This window comes from Nicotiana attenuata, chromosome 3 (genome assembly GCF_001879085.1).
Source record: "Nicotiana attenuata strain UT chromosome 3, NIATTr2, whole genome shotgun sequence".
In the NCBI taxonomy this organism is placed as follows: Eukaryota; Viridiplantae; Streptophyta; class Magnoliopsida; order Solanales; family Solanaceae; genus Nicotiana; species Nicotiana attenuata.
The window spans coordinates 69,340,074-69,353,166 of NC_031991.1; the positions used below are offsets into that span (position 1 = coordinate 69,340,074).

The 13,093-nt window shown below is 49.6% G+C and overlaps 1 protein-coding gene across 1 annotated transcript; it reads right to left on the reverse strand.

The window, feature by feature from the left end:
• LOC109224475 lies at positions 11,291 to 11,896 on the reverse strand. Its single transcript, XM_019389052.1, has one exon. It carries the CDS (start codon positions 11,894 to 11,896, stop codon positions 11,291 to 11,293), a length of 606 nt encoding a protein of 201 aa, XP_019244597.1.

The following is a 13,093-nucleotide window of genomic DNA, read 5'->3' on the forward strand; positions in this document are numbered from 1 at the left end:
TGAGACAGGATACTCCCGGGTTCTGACTTGCTTTTATCATCCGCGGTCGGGCATGCGACGCGGGTTTATCTTTGCGTTTTGTCAGACCTGCCCGGGGTTGAGCCCTGATTCGCCCGTGGGCTTATTCGGGGGTGGAGGCAAGGGGACCGAGAGTGCATCGTGTATTGCGAACATTTCTCTCGCCGCGTGCTGCTCTCCATGGATGGTTTTGACCCCATCCTTTGTCGGGAATTTTATCATTTGGTGGAGAGTGGACGGTACTGCTCTCATGCAATGTATCCATGGTCGTCCGAACAAGGCGTTGTACCTCATGTCCCCTTCGATGACGTGGAACTTGGTGTGTTGGGTTACGCCGGCCACGGTGATGGGTATGATGATCTCCCCTTTCGTTGTTTCGCTTGCCATGTTGAACCCGTTGAGGACTCGAGTGGCGGGTACGATTCGTCAGTTAAACCGAGCTGTTCAATTACCCTTGATCTGATAATATTGGCCGAGCTACCAGGATCCACGAGTACACGTTTTATCTGGAAAGAATTTACAAGGAAGGAAATTACCAGAGCGTCGTTGTGGGGCTGAGACAAAGCATCTGTATCCTCTTCACTGAAGGTAAGGGCGTCATCGGGGATGTACCCTCGAGTCCATTTCTCCTTTGTGATAGATATTTTTGTTTTCCTCATCATGGGTTCTTGTGGGGTGTCGGCACCGCCCATGATCATGTGGATGATGTGTTGAGGTTCGTTTGCCTCATTCTTCTTGGCTGCCTCCCTGTCTCGAAACTGATTTTTGGCCCGATCGCTGAGGAATTCTCGGAGGTGTCCTTTGTTGAGCAACCGGGCTACCTCTTCTTGTAGTTGATGGCAGTCCTCGGTCCGGTGGCCGTGTGTGTTGTGGAACTCGCACGTCAAGTTGTAATTTCTCTGCGAAGGATCGGACTGTATTGGTTTGGGCCATTTTGTATCTCAGATTTTGTTGATAGCGAACACGATGTCTGATACGTCGACGCAGAAATTGTATTCCGATAAGTGAGGTGCGTTGATTGGTCCCATGTTTTGGTCAAACCGGGTCCTGTTGATGACCCCTCGAGGATCCTGTCCTCGATCCATCTTCCTATCGTTGCGGGGCAGATTGCGCCTTGGGGCGTTCCTTCTGTCTTCGAGGTAGGGCTGATACCGTTCTTTGCTTGGCTTCGTCTCTTTCATCGGGAACCTGCTTGGGTACACTGAGCCCAATGGGGCCCCCAGTTGGTCATCCTTTGCCCTGATCTTCGATTGATACCGGTTGTGGACGCCCGACCAGGTTACGGCCGGGTATTCGATCAGATTTTGTTTTAGTTGTTTCGAAGCCATGGAGCTCCGTTCATTCAGGCCTTAGGTGAAGGCCTGCACCGCCCAATCGTCGGAGACTGGTGGTAACTCCATTCGTTCCATCTAGAACCGGGACACGAACTCCCGCAGCATCTCATTTTCTCTTTGCTTGATTTTGAGTCTATGGAGTCGGGGGCCAGGTTATGGTACCACATCATGGCCCCCCTTTGAAAGCGTTTCTCCGAACTTTTTCAATAGTACGGGTTCAATCTCATCACTCTTTATGTCGTTACCTTTTACTGCGCAGGTATACGCAGTGACGTGTTCATTGGGGTCGGATGTGCCGTTATATTTAGGGAGTTCCGGCATTCTGAACTTCTTCGGGATAGGTTTCGGCGCCGCTTTTTCGGGGAATGGCCTTTGAATGAATTTCTTTGAATCTAGTCTCTTAAGGACCAGAGGGGGGCCAGGGATCTGATCGACCCTAGAGTTGTAGGTTTCGACCCTTTTATCGTTGGTTGCGATCATTTTCTCTCCCGATTCGATCATTTTGGTGAGGTCCTCGAGTAATTTTACGATAGCGGGGTCAGCCACCGACTCGTTGTTGCTTGACCTTTCGAGTACCCGCTCTGCGGGGGGAGCTGTATCTGGTAACATTGTACCGGGGGTTCTTGGGTGGCTTTGTAGCTGAGCGATTGCTAGTTGCTGTGCCTGCAACATTTCAAAGATAACGTGAAGACTAACTTCCTGCTCTTCCCGGTCCAGGGTTTTTTGCGCTTCCAGTTGGTCGCTGCGTCGTACGCTCCTGTTGGTGTGAGACGTTTCGTCTACTTGCTGAGCATCCTGCGAATCCGCGTCTACTGGGATTGGTCCGAGAACACCGTCAGGATTCTGTGGAGGTGCTCCGACGGCCGGAATGGCCACGCCGTTTTCCCCGTGGTCCTCGAGGTCGTTGTTCTCAACCCTGTTTATCAAGCCGGACATTTTGACCTGCAATCAAAGAGTTCTCGGGCAAGAAAAAGTGTGAAAGATATCGTGCGTTTAAGTGACGAAACTAGCAAGAAACTAATCACTATTATTTTTAACCCCACGGTGGGCGCCAAACTGTTTACCGTGAAAATGGTAACAACAATTAAATTTGAAAAATGGGATTCTAAAAATACGTGATCTATTTCCGAGCTAGTTTGAGAGGGTGAGTAGTGCTAAACATGAAGTAAAATAATAAAGATCGAGCTAACCAAAACGATAATCGAACCAGTAAGGGGCGTTTCCGAGCTTAGGACAAGCCAATAAAGACCTCGGGACCAGACCTCGAGCCTACCTTGGGCCTATCGAGGGTAATCATATCGAGGGTAGTTGGGAAGGGGATAACAGATAAATATACAAGCAAGGCTTTATATAATCAAGTTCGAGCGAAATGTTTGAAGAACAGATCAAGGAACAATAAAATATTGAAGACGATCTCGAGATATAATAGACAAATCGAGAGAATAGCTATCGGTGAATATGATTTAAAACCAGAGGGGAATTTAGAGAAAGAGAGAGATAGAATATTATTGCTTTCTTTGTAAAGCCAACAAGAGATGATGCTATAAGGTGTTGGTGACCCTTCTTTTTATAGAAAGAAAGGGGGGCGTCCAAACTTAATATAACAAACAAATACAATAAAATAACGAGATGTGACAGCCTGCATTTCTTTGTAGGAGAACTGGCGTCGAGCCGTTTGGAGAAGTCTCACGGGCCCCAGCCACATCCCTCGGGGAATATCTTCGCCCATCAGGGTCTTAATCGATGCTCGATCTGGGCAAGGCATCGGCTAGGTCTCGAGGGGGAACCGAACCGAGATCCCGTGCCTTCGTGGCTTGCTCTTCGAAACACTATGTCGAGGAATATTGGTCTCCCGATTTCCCCGCATACAGTTATCTTTCATACTTTTTCTTGTCCAAGATCTTCGGTTTCAGGTTAAATGTCTGATTCAGTAAGCAACAATATTGAGAACCACGGAAAAATGGTGTGGCTGTTACAGGGGTTGGTGAGCCGCCACAAAATCTTTAGAACGCGCCAGGACCGATTCCGGCGGACGAAATCTCATGTGACGCTCGACACGTCGAAACAAGCTCCCACACTAACGGGAGCATACACCAAGTCGACCAACAGGAAGCCCAAAAAAACCCAACTCGGGAAGAACGGGAAGTTAGCCTTCATGTTATTTTTGAAATGTTGCAGGCACAACAGCTGGTTATTGCTCAGCTGCAAGTCACCAGAAGACTCCTAGCACGGTAGCACCGGAGACAGCTCCCCCGGCCGAACAGGTACCGGAGAGGTCAAGAAATAATAGGTCGATAGCCGATCCCGCTATCATAAAAATGCTCGAGGACCTCACCAAAAGGGTCAAATCAGGCGAGAAAATGATAGAAGCCAACGACAAGAAGGTCGAGACTTAAAACTCCAGGGTCGACCAAATCCCGGGCGCACCCCCGGTCCTGAAAGGTGTGGATTCGAAGAAGTTCGTGCAAAGGCCGTTCCCTGAGGAAGCGGCTCCAAAACCCATTCCAAGAAGTTCAGAATGTCAGAACTCCCAAAATACAACGGGACCTCAGACCCCAATGAGCACGTTACTGCCTACACATGCGCAGTGAAGGGCAACGACCTAAAAGACGACGAGATCGAGTCCGTCTTACTGAAAAAGTTCAGGGAAACGCTCTCGAAGGGGGCCATGATGTGGTATCAACCCCGAGCTCCCAAATCCATAGACTCATTTTCCATGCTGGCAGACTCCTTCATAAAGCCACATGCCGGTGCCATCAAAGTAGCAACGAGGAAGTATGACGTGTTCAAGATCAAGCAGAGGGAGAACGAAATGCTGCGAGAGTTCGTATCTTGCTTCCAAACGGAACGAATAGAACTACCACCGGTCTCCGATGACTGGGCGGTGCAGGCCTTCACTCAAGGCCTGAATGAGCGGAGCTCAGTAGCTTCAAGGCAGCTAAAAGAGAATCTGATCGAGCATCCCGCCGTAACCTGGTCGGACGTCCACAACCGATATCAGTCAAAGGTCAGGGTCGAGGATGATCCACTAGGAGCCCCCTCGAGCTCAGTATACCCGAGTAGGCTTCTAACGAAGGAGCCAAAGCCAAATAAGGAAAGATATAAGCCATACATCAAAGACAGGAGGAAAGCCCCGAGGCGCAACCCTCACCTCGCAACGATCGATTGATCAACCAATGACAGAATCCTCGGGGACTCATTGACAGAACCGGATTCGATGGAAACACGGGGCCAACAAGGGAACCACGCTTATCAGAATACAACTTCAACGTCGATGTATCAGATATCGTTTTCACCATCAGCGGAATCAATGACACCATATGGCCCAGGCCTATACAGTCGGATCCTTCCCAAAGGAATCATAACTTAGTATGTGAATTTCATAACACTCACGGCCATAGGACCGAAGGTTGCCACCAATTCCGAGAGAAAGTAGCCAGGCTACTCAATAAAGGTCACCTCCGAGAATTCTTAAGCGACCGGGCCAAAAATCACTTCCGAGAAAGAGAGGCGGCCAAAAAGAACGAAGTGAAGGAGCCACAACATGTTATCCACATGATCTTGGGAGGCGTCGACGATCCCCAGGAGCCCGTGATGAGAAAGACAAAAATATCCATCACTAGAGAAAAGCGAACTCGGGGGTTCCGAGAAAGAGAGGCGGCCAAAAAGAACGAAGCGAATGAGCCACAACATGTTATCCACATGATCCTGGGAGGCGTCGACGATCCCCAGGAGCCCGTGATGAGAAAGACAAAAATATCCATCACTAGAGAAAAAGCGAACTCGGGGGTATATACCCGAGGATGCCCCCTTTGTAAACAGTGAAGAGGACTGCGAGACCTTGTCTCAGCCTCACAACGACGCATTGGTAATCTCTTTCCTTGTAAATACATTTCAAATTAAACGTGTACTCGCGGCCAACATTATCAGGTCGAGGGTAATCGGGCAGCTCGGACTGCTTAACCAAATCGCACCTGCCTCTCGAGTCCTCAACGGATTCAACATGACAAACGAAACGACGAAAAGGGACGTCACCCACCCCCAGTCAACATGGAAGGCACAACCCGAAATGCCAAATTCCATGTCATCAAGGCAGACTTGAGGTACGATGCCTTGCTCAGAAGGTCATGGATACACTCCATGAAAATAGTACCTTCCACCCTCCATCAAATGATGAAATTCCCGACAAAAGAGGGGATTAAAACCATCTACGGGGAACAGCATGCGGCAAGGGAAATGTTCACAGTGCACGATGTTCGCAGTGCACATATCATCCATATGATCTTTTGAGGTATTGGCACCCTGCAGGAACCACCAGCCAGGAAAGCAAAAACATTCCTCAACAGGGAAAGGCCAACCCGAGGCCCTGTCTCGATTCCGCTACGGCGCGCTAGTTACTTCTTTTCTTATAAACATATTTCGAATCAGACATATGTTTGTGGATCCAGGTAGCTCGGCCAATATTATCAAGTCGAAGGTGACAGAGCAACTCGTACTGTCTAACCAAATTATGCCCGCCTTTCAAAGTCCCGAACGGACCCAACTGGGCGACAAAACAACGAAAGTGGAAACCGCCATACCAGTCACATGGTCGGCGCGGCCCGAAACACCAGTATCTCCACCCTCGAAGGAGCCAAAGGATTATCAAACAATAAAATAGCGATAGCAAGCTATACTCTCGGCTTCTCTCGACTAAACAAAGCAGGGGACCGTACCGCGTCCTCATCACGAGCGACTGAAACACATCAGGGCTCGAAACATCGTCGGCACATTCCACACCAAGGTATGACCGCCTCCTTTCTCTCTCAATTACATTCTACACTGACCTGAGTGTAGGTATCCGGTCGAAATAGACAAAGCACTCTCCAACTCAAAAGCCTTAGGTTTCAAAAGCATGCGTTGCACTCTCTTCCTTTGACCGGGTTTTTATACCAAAAAGGGTTTTACCGGCAAGGTTACATCTACATGCTACCTAAGGAGGACTCAACAAGTATTCAAGGCTTCTTTTTCAAACAACCTCGAATACTGGGGGGCATCCCCCCGGAAGGTCACCTACTCGGAGAAGCCAAGATACGCCGAATAGGGTCTCGATGGGAAAAACAATGTACCGGGCCAAACGGTTGAACGGACCATGCCCGCATAGAATAACCGAACCCTCAACTGCAAAGACATGTATGCTCAAGCAATCGAAGAATAATTTCAAAAAGAATTTCACGCTTCAAAAGAGACTCGGTATTTTTGCAAAAATGGCTCCTCTGTCAAAAACGCCCCAAACACTTGGGGACTAGCATCGACAACTCAAAACAATGCGACCTCCGGTTCGGAACTCCTAACTCGTATGCCCTCAATGAGGCGACATCTAGATCACAAAACAAGCTCCAGAGCCAAAATGTCCCGAACACTCANTTTCTCTTGCGTCCTTTGGGGCTTTTGGGGACGATACGCCGGATGGAGGTCATCCTCGGGTGCACTGGCGAGCCCTGATAATGTGGGTAACTCCTTTAGAGAGCGTAAGGTTGGCCCTCGGCGTCTACTCCTATGGAGTGGAAGTCGCAAACTCGGGCGTATGTCTCGTTATTCGGGCGTTAGCCGCTGACGTTGTTCCCGGACACCTTCTTTACTTGTTTTCAGGGAGACAAGGAGATGTCCTGCAGGGGCGTATCTCGTGTTTTCCTTCTTGTACACGAAGCTGCCTTTTGTGGACTTGCGATGGCCTTAGATCCGGGCTGGTTCTTTTAGGACCTGAGCCTTGGATAATCTCGAGCCTGATCTTTGAGGTTCACCTCAACTTGTCCTGCGAGAATGCCCCGGTTCAGATGAATGTGATCGAGAGACCTGAGTCCGGACTTTCGAAGGTCAGGGCCGGGGTAATCGATGCGGAAGCTGTATCAAGCCGACCCAGGGCTGATCGAGAGATGGAGACTTTGTATGGGGGAAGTTGCTGCCGTTCAGTCCGAGTTGATTCGAGCCCTCGATCGCGAAGAGAGGGTCGAAGAACATGTTTGCTGCTTGAACTTGGAGGGAGGCGTTTTGAGGAAGCTGGAGCGAGGGCCTTGTCTTTTTAGAGGAGTTGACCTGAGCCAAGGTGGATGAAGGTGATGTTTGGCCACTCCTTGTGGACGCTGCAGGGGGTGTTCTTTTTGACGAAGAATAGAGGTTCCGTTGTTTCGTAACTTTGTTTCTGGCGCGCGGGGCGTGCCTGTAGGCGGAGAATGTTTTTGCATGTAATATAAGAAATTTTTGTAAGGTTTTTGTTCCTTTTGTACCTTTTTCCTGTCGCTGCTCTCGATCCCACAGATCGGTTTTGCAGGTAGTCTCCGAGTTGCATCATGGCTCGAGCTTGGGTAGGTCCTCCGGCTCTCATATGCCTTTATGGGCGGAAGGCGGTGATCCTCCGTGCTTCTAGGCCGGAGTGATTTCATGGGTGTGTGTTCCGGGGATTCGCCTTTTCTGCCAATGGCGTATTGATATCGCCGATTGGGTCGTCTCTTCAGGCGTATCCACTGTTTAATTATTCTCGGGTTCCGCCTTCGGGTGTCTCGAGACACATCAGGCGAAGCGGGCAAGCTAAAATAACCTTCGACCAGATGGCCCAATGGTCAAAGGGTAGCTATTTCGTGGCTTTTTTTTTTTGCCGAGGAGTATCCCGATCAGGTCGGTGCGGGGAGCTCCTTTTCCCGGAGGAATTGGCCCAAGCCAGGAGGACAATCGGGAAGCTTGGTTGTCGTTTGCCGAGGCCATAGAAGGCGTATTTTGACGAGCTGTTTTCCTTTTGTGCGGGGCATAGATTTGACCGATCTATAGTCGTGAGGTCCCTGCGGAGGGAGAGGGCGCCCTGCGTGCTTGATAGATATATATATATATGTATACGAAAAAAGAGAGGTTTTTCATTTCTTTGGTACCTTTTTGATTTGGGCGGAGCGAAAAATAGCGGCTTACTTTGCTTGTTGGGGCCGAGTTTGAGAGGGCCCTTAACTGCGTAGGCAGTAGCGGGGAATATGCAGATAGGGGGATTCCCGTGGCGATTCGGGCTAGTGGGTTGGATCCTTTTTTGGACGCGCCAAGGGAGCAGAGTTTGATGCCGAGTTCCTGATATCTTGAGGTTCAGTCTCTGAGTCGTATCATGGCTCAAGCTCCGTTTGGCCTTCATTTTCTTCCCGTATGTATGGGGGGAGGGTGATGACCCTTCGTGTTTCAAGACTGAATCGGCTTTGTGGGCGAGCGGCTCGGAGATTTGCCTCGGCTGTTGTCGTGCTTCTTGGGCGTTGGTCGAATTACCTTCGGATTCGGTCTCCGAGTCGGGATCCTGACTCAGGCTTATCCTACCTTCGAACCCGCTTGGGCTGGCGATAATGATTTTCATTCTCCGCCTTTGGGTGTTTGGCGATTTTCTTGGAGCTAGTCTCCGAGTTGGGAGATAATGGTCTTCGTGTCGTACCTCCGGGTGTACTACAATCCTTGGGTCCAGTCTCTGAATCGTGTCGTGATTCGAGTTGCAATTAGCGTTTGTCCCTTTCGGAGGTTCTGGTTGGCGATAATGCCTTTTGCTTCCCGCCCTAAGGCGTTTGATGATCTTCTAGGTCCAGTCTCCGAGTCGCGTTGCGATTCGAGCTGTAATTGACCCTTGAATCTCATTTGAGCTTTCGACTAGTGGCGGTAGCCTTTCTGCTGCTTGGTCATCAAAATCTTTCAGTATGAGGCTCGGAGGCTTGCTTAGCCGGCGACAATGGCACTTTCGCTGTATGGTCATAGAGACCTTTTGATATGAGGCCCGGAGGCCTTGCTTAGTTTAACTATTTTGGATTCGGTCTCCGAATCGGGTCACGATTCGAGCTCACTTTAATCCTCAAGTTGTCAATTTTCAATTTGATGGTCGTAGAGACCTTTCGGTGTGAAGCCCGGAGACTTTGCTTAGCCGGCGACAATGGCACTTACGTTGTTTGATGTGAGGCCCGGAGGCTTTTGTAGGCTTTGTTTTCCTCTCGTTAAGGTCTTTATTGATTATTTTGCCTGACCCGTCGTCGGTTCTAAAAGAACCTCGATTTCAAGTCGTAATCGGCGATGTTTTGAGCACCTCGGAAGGTTCATAGCCCATAGGTTGAGTAGATCGACGCTTTTTCGATTTTGGAGCCGACATGGTCGGGACTCATTTTTTTCTTGTTGAGGGAAGCCTGTGTTTTAACCGGTTCTTTCCGAAGTAGATTCGGAGGATTTTTTAGCAACAGTCGGGCGTCCCCGAGTCGTATTTTTTGGGCTGTAGCAGCCGTTCCGACCGTAGTCGTATGCATTTGGCCGGGGCTATTTTTGATCCCGAGAAGCAGTTTTAGGCGTCCACACCGAGGGTATGCCCTTTAGGGATTCTTACAAATGCAACGTGTAGCCTAAATTGCGGGATTTTTCATGCTTGTTGAGGTTTTACAGTTTGTCATGCTTGTTGAGGTCTTATAGTCTATCATGCCTGTTGAGGTCTTATAGTTTATCATGCCTGTTGAGGTCTTACATTTTATCATGTCTGTTGAGGTCTTACAATTTATCATGCCTGTTGAGATCTTACAGTTTAGGGAGAACAAATCTGGTTTTGCCGAGGCTGCCCGTTTGGGTCTTACAATTTCAGATTTTCCAGTGCGTGGCAATTGGCGACAGTCTCCGAGTTATCAAGTTCGCTTGAAGACAGCTTTCCACGAGCTCGGAGCTGTTTCTGGGGGCTTGATGAGCCCGGAGTTATTTTTCGGGGGCTTGGTGAGCCCGGAGTTTTGACCCTGGGGTCGTCCGGATGTCGGACTTCCTAAGTCTCCGAGTATCTCGGGACGCATTTCGTGGAGATACCCACGTCAGGGGCGTGCTGTGATTTGTTTCTTTTTGCAAAGCAAGGCGTTGGAGATATGCTCTGACTTATTGGTGCGATATATGTGTTGTCGAGTTGGCTTGACCGGTTTTTAGGTCAATTCGGGTTGTTTTGTTGATTCTCACATTGCTTTGCTTTTGTTTAGGAGCCTTTCTTTTCTCCTAAAAAGAAGGGGGATGTTTTTTGATTGCCTGATATAATGATACATGTTCTCGTCTTAACGAGATTTGGCTACTTTGACCGTTTTGGCCTGATACATCATTTCCCCGTATGGATCTTTATTCAGCGCTCCTCTGAGTCTGGTGGATTTCAGGAGGGATGCTCCCAGCCGCTTTGGGGGTTGGCCGTAAATATGGCTTTGAGCGATTTGTGCGGAGTTTTATCTCCTGGTGGCTTCGCGGGCGTTGCCTCATTAAAAACCTTCCCGGTAAAAACCCTTCTTCTTTTTGGGATAAAAACCTCGGTCTAAGGAAAAGAGTGCAACGGGCGCGCCTTTATTGGGCCGTCTCGAGATCTTCGGACAGTGCTAGTGTCTCGATATTTCCGGTCAAGTCGGGCGCGCCTTTCTTGGGAGTCCCCGAGGCTTTCGGGCTGTGCCTGCACGAGGGTTAATTTCTATTTTGAAAATAAAATAAAAGAAACAGAGGTACCTTGAAACGGGATACTCCTGGGTGCTGACTTGCTTTGATCGTCCGCGGTCGGGCATGCGACGCGGGTTTATCTTTGTGTTTTGTTAGACCTGCCCGGGGTTGAGCCCTGATTCGCCCGTGGGCTTACTCGGGGGCGGAGGCAAGGGGACCGAGAGTGCATCGTGTATTGCGAACATTTCTCTCGCCGTGTGCTGCTCTCCATGGATGGTTTTGACCCCATCCTTTGTCGGGAATTTTATCATTTGGTGGAGAGTGGACGGTACTGCTCTCATGCAATGTATCCATGGTCGTCCGAACAAGGCGTTGTACCTCATGTCCCCTTCGATGACGTGGAACTTGGTGTGTTGGGTTACGCCGGCCACGGTGATGGGTATGATGATCTTCCCTTTCGTTGTTTTGCTTGCCATGTTGAACCCGTTGAGGACTCGAGTGGCGGGTACGATTCATTCAGTTAAACCGAGCTGTTCTATTACCCTTGACCTGATAATATTGGCCAAGCTACCTGGATCCACGAGTACACGTGTTATCTGGAAAGAATTTACAAGGAAGGAAATTACCAGAGCATCGTTGTGGGGCTGAGACAAAGCATCTGTATCCTCTTCACTGAAGGTAAGGGTGTCATCGGGGATGTATCCTCGAGTCCGTTTCTCCTTTGTGATAGATATTTTTGTTTTCCTCATCATGGGTTCTTGCGCGGTGTCGGCGCCGCCCATGATCATGTGGATGATGTGTTGAGGTTCGTTTGCCTCATTCTTCTTGGCTGTCTCCCTGTCTCGAAATAGATTTTTGGCCCGATCGCTGAGGAATTCTCGGAGGTGTCCTTTGTTGAGCAGTCGGGCTACCTCTTCTCGTAGTTGATGGCAATCCTCGGTCCGGTGGTCGTGTGTGTTGTGGAACTCGCACGTCAAGTTGTAATTTCTCTGCGAAGGATCCGACTGTATTGGTTTGGGCCATTTTGTATCTCGGATTTTGCTGATAGCGAACACGATGTCTGATACGTTGACGCTGAAATTGTATTGCGATAAGTGAGGTGCGTTGACTGGTCCCATGTTTCGGTCAAACCGGGTCCTGTTGATGACCCCTCGAGGATCTTGTCCTCGATCCGTCTTCCTATCGTTGCGGGGCAGATTGCGCCTTGGGACGTTCCTTCTGTCTTCGAGGTACGGCTGATACCGTTCTTTGCTTGTCTTCGTCTCTTTTGTCGGGAATCTGCTTGGTACACCGAGCCCGATGGGGCTCCCAGTTGGTCATCCTCTGCCCTAATCTTCGATTTATACCGGTTGTGGACGTCCGACCAGGTTACGGCCGGGTATTCGATCAGATTTTGTTTCAGTTGTTTTGAAGCCTTGGAGCTCCTTTCATTCAGGCCTTGGGTGAAGGCCTGCACCGCCCAATCGTCGGAGACTGGTGGTAACTCCATTTGTTCCATTTGGAACCGGGACACGAACTCCCGCAGCATCTCGTTTTCTCTTTGCTTGATTTTGAAAACATCGGACTTCCTTGTCGCTACTTTAATGGCTCCGGCGTGTGCTTTTACAAAAGAGTCCGCTAACATGGCGAATGAGTCTATGGAGTCGGGGGCCAGTTTATGGTACCACATCATGGCCCCCTTTGAAAGCGTTTCTCCGAACTTTTTCAATAGTACGGATTCAATCTCGTCACTCTTTATGTCGTTACCTTTTACTGCGCAGGTATACGCAGTGACATGTTCGTTGGGGTCGGATGTGCCGTTGTATTTAGGGAGTTCCGGCATTCTGAACTTCTTCGGGATAGGTTTCGGCGGCGCTTCTTCGGGGAATGGCCTTTGAATGAATTTCTTTGAATCTAGACCCTTAAGGACCGGAGGGGCGCCAGGGATCTGATCGACCCTAGAGTTGTAGGTTTCGACCCTTTTATCGTTGGCTGCGATCATTTTCTCTCCCGATTCGATCCTTTTGGTGAGGTCCTCGAGTAATTTTACGATAGCGGGGTCAGTCACCGACTCGTTGTTGCTTGACCTTTCGAGTACCCGTCTGCGGGGGGAGCTGTATCTGGTGCCACTGTACTGGGGGTTCTTGGGCGGCTCTGTAGCTGAGCGATTTCTAGTTGCTGTGCCTGCAACATTTCAAAGATAACGTGAAGACTAACTTCCTGCTCTTCCAGGGCCAGGGTTTTTTGCACTTCTAGTTGGTCGCTGCGTCGTACGCTCTTGTCGGTGTGAGACGTTTCGTCTACTTGCTGAGCATCCTGCGAATCCGCGTCTACTG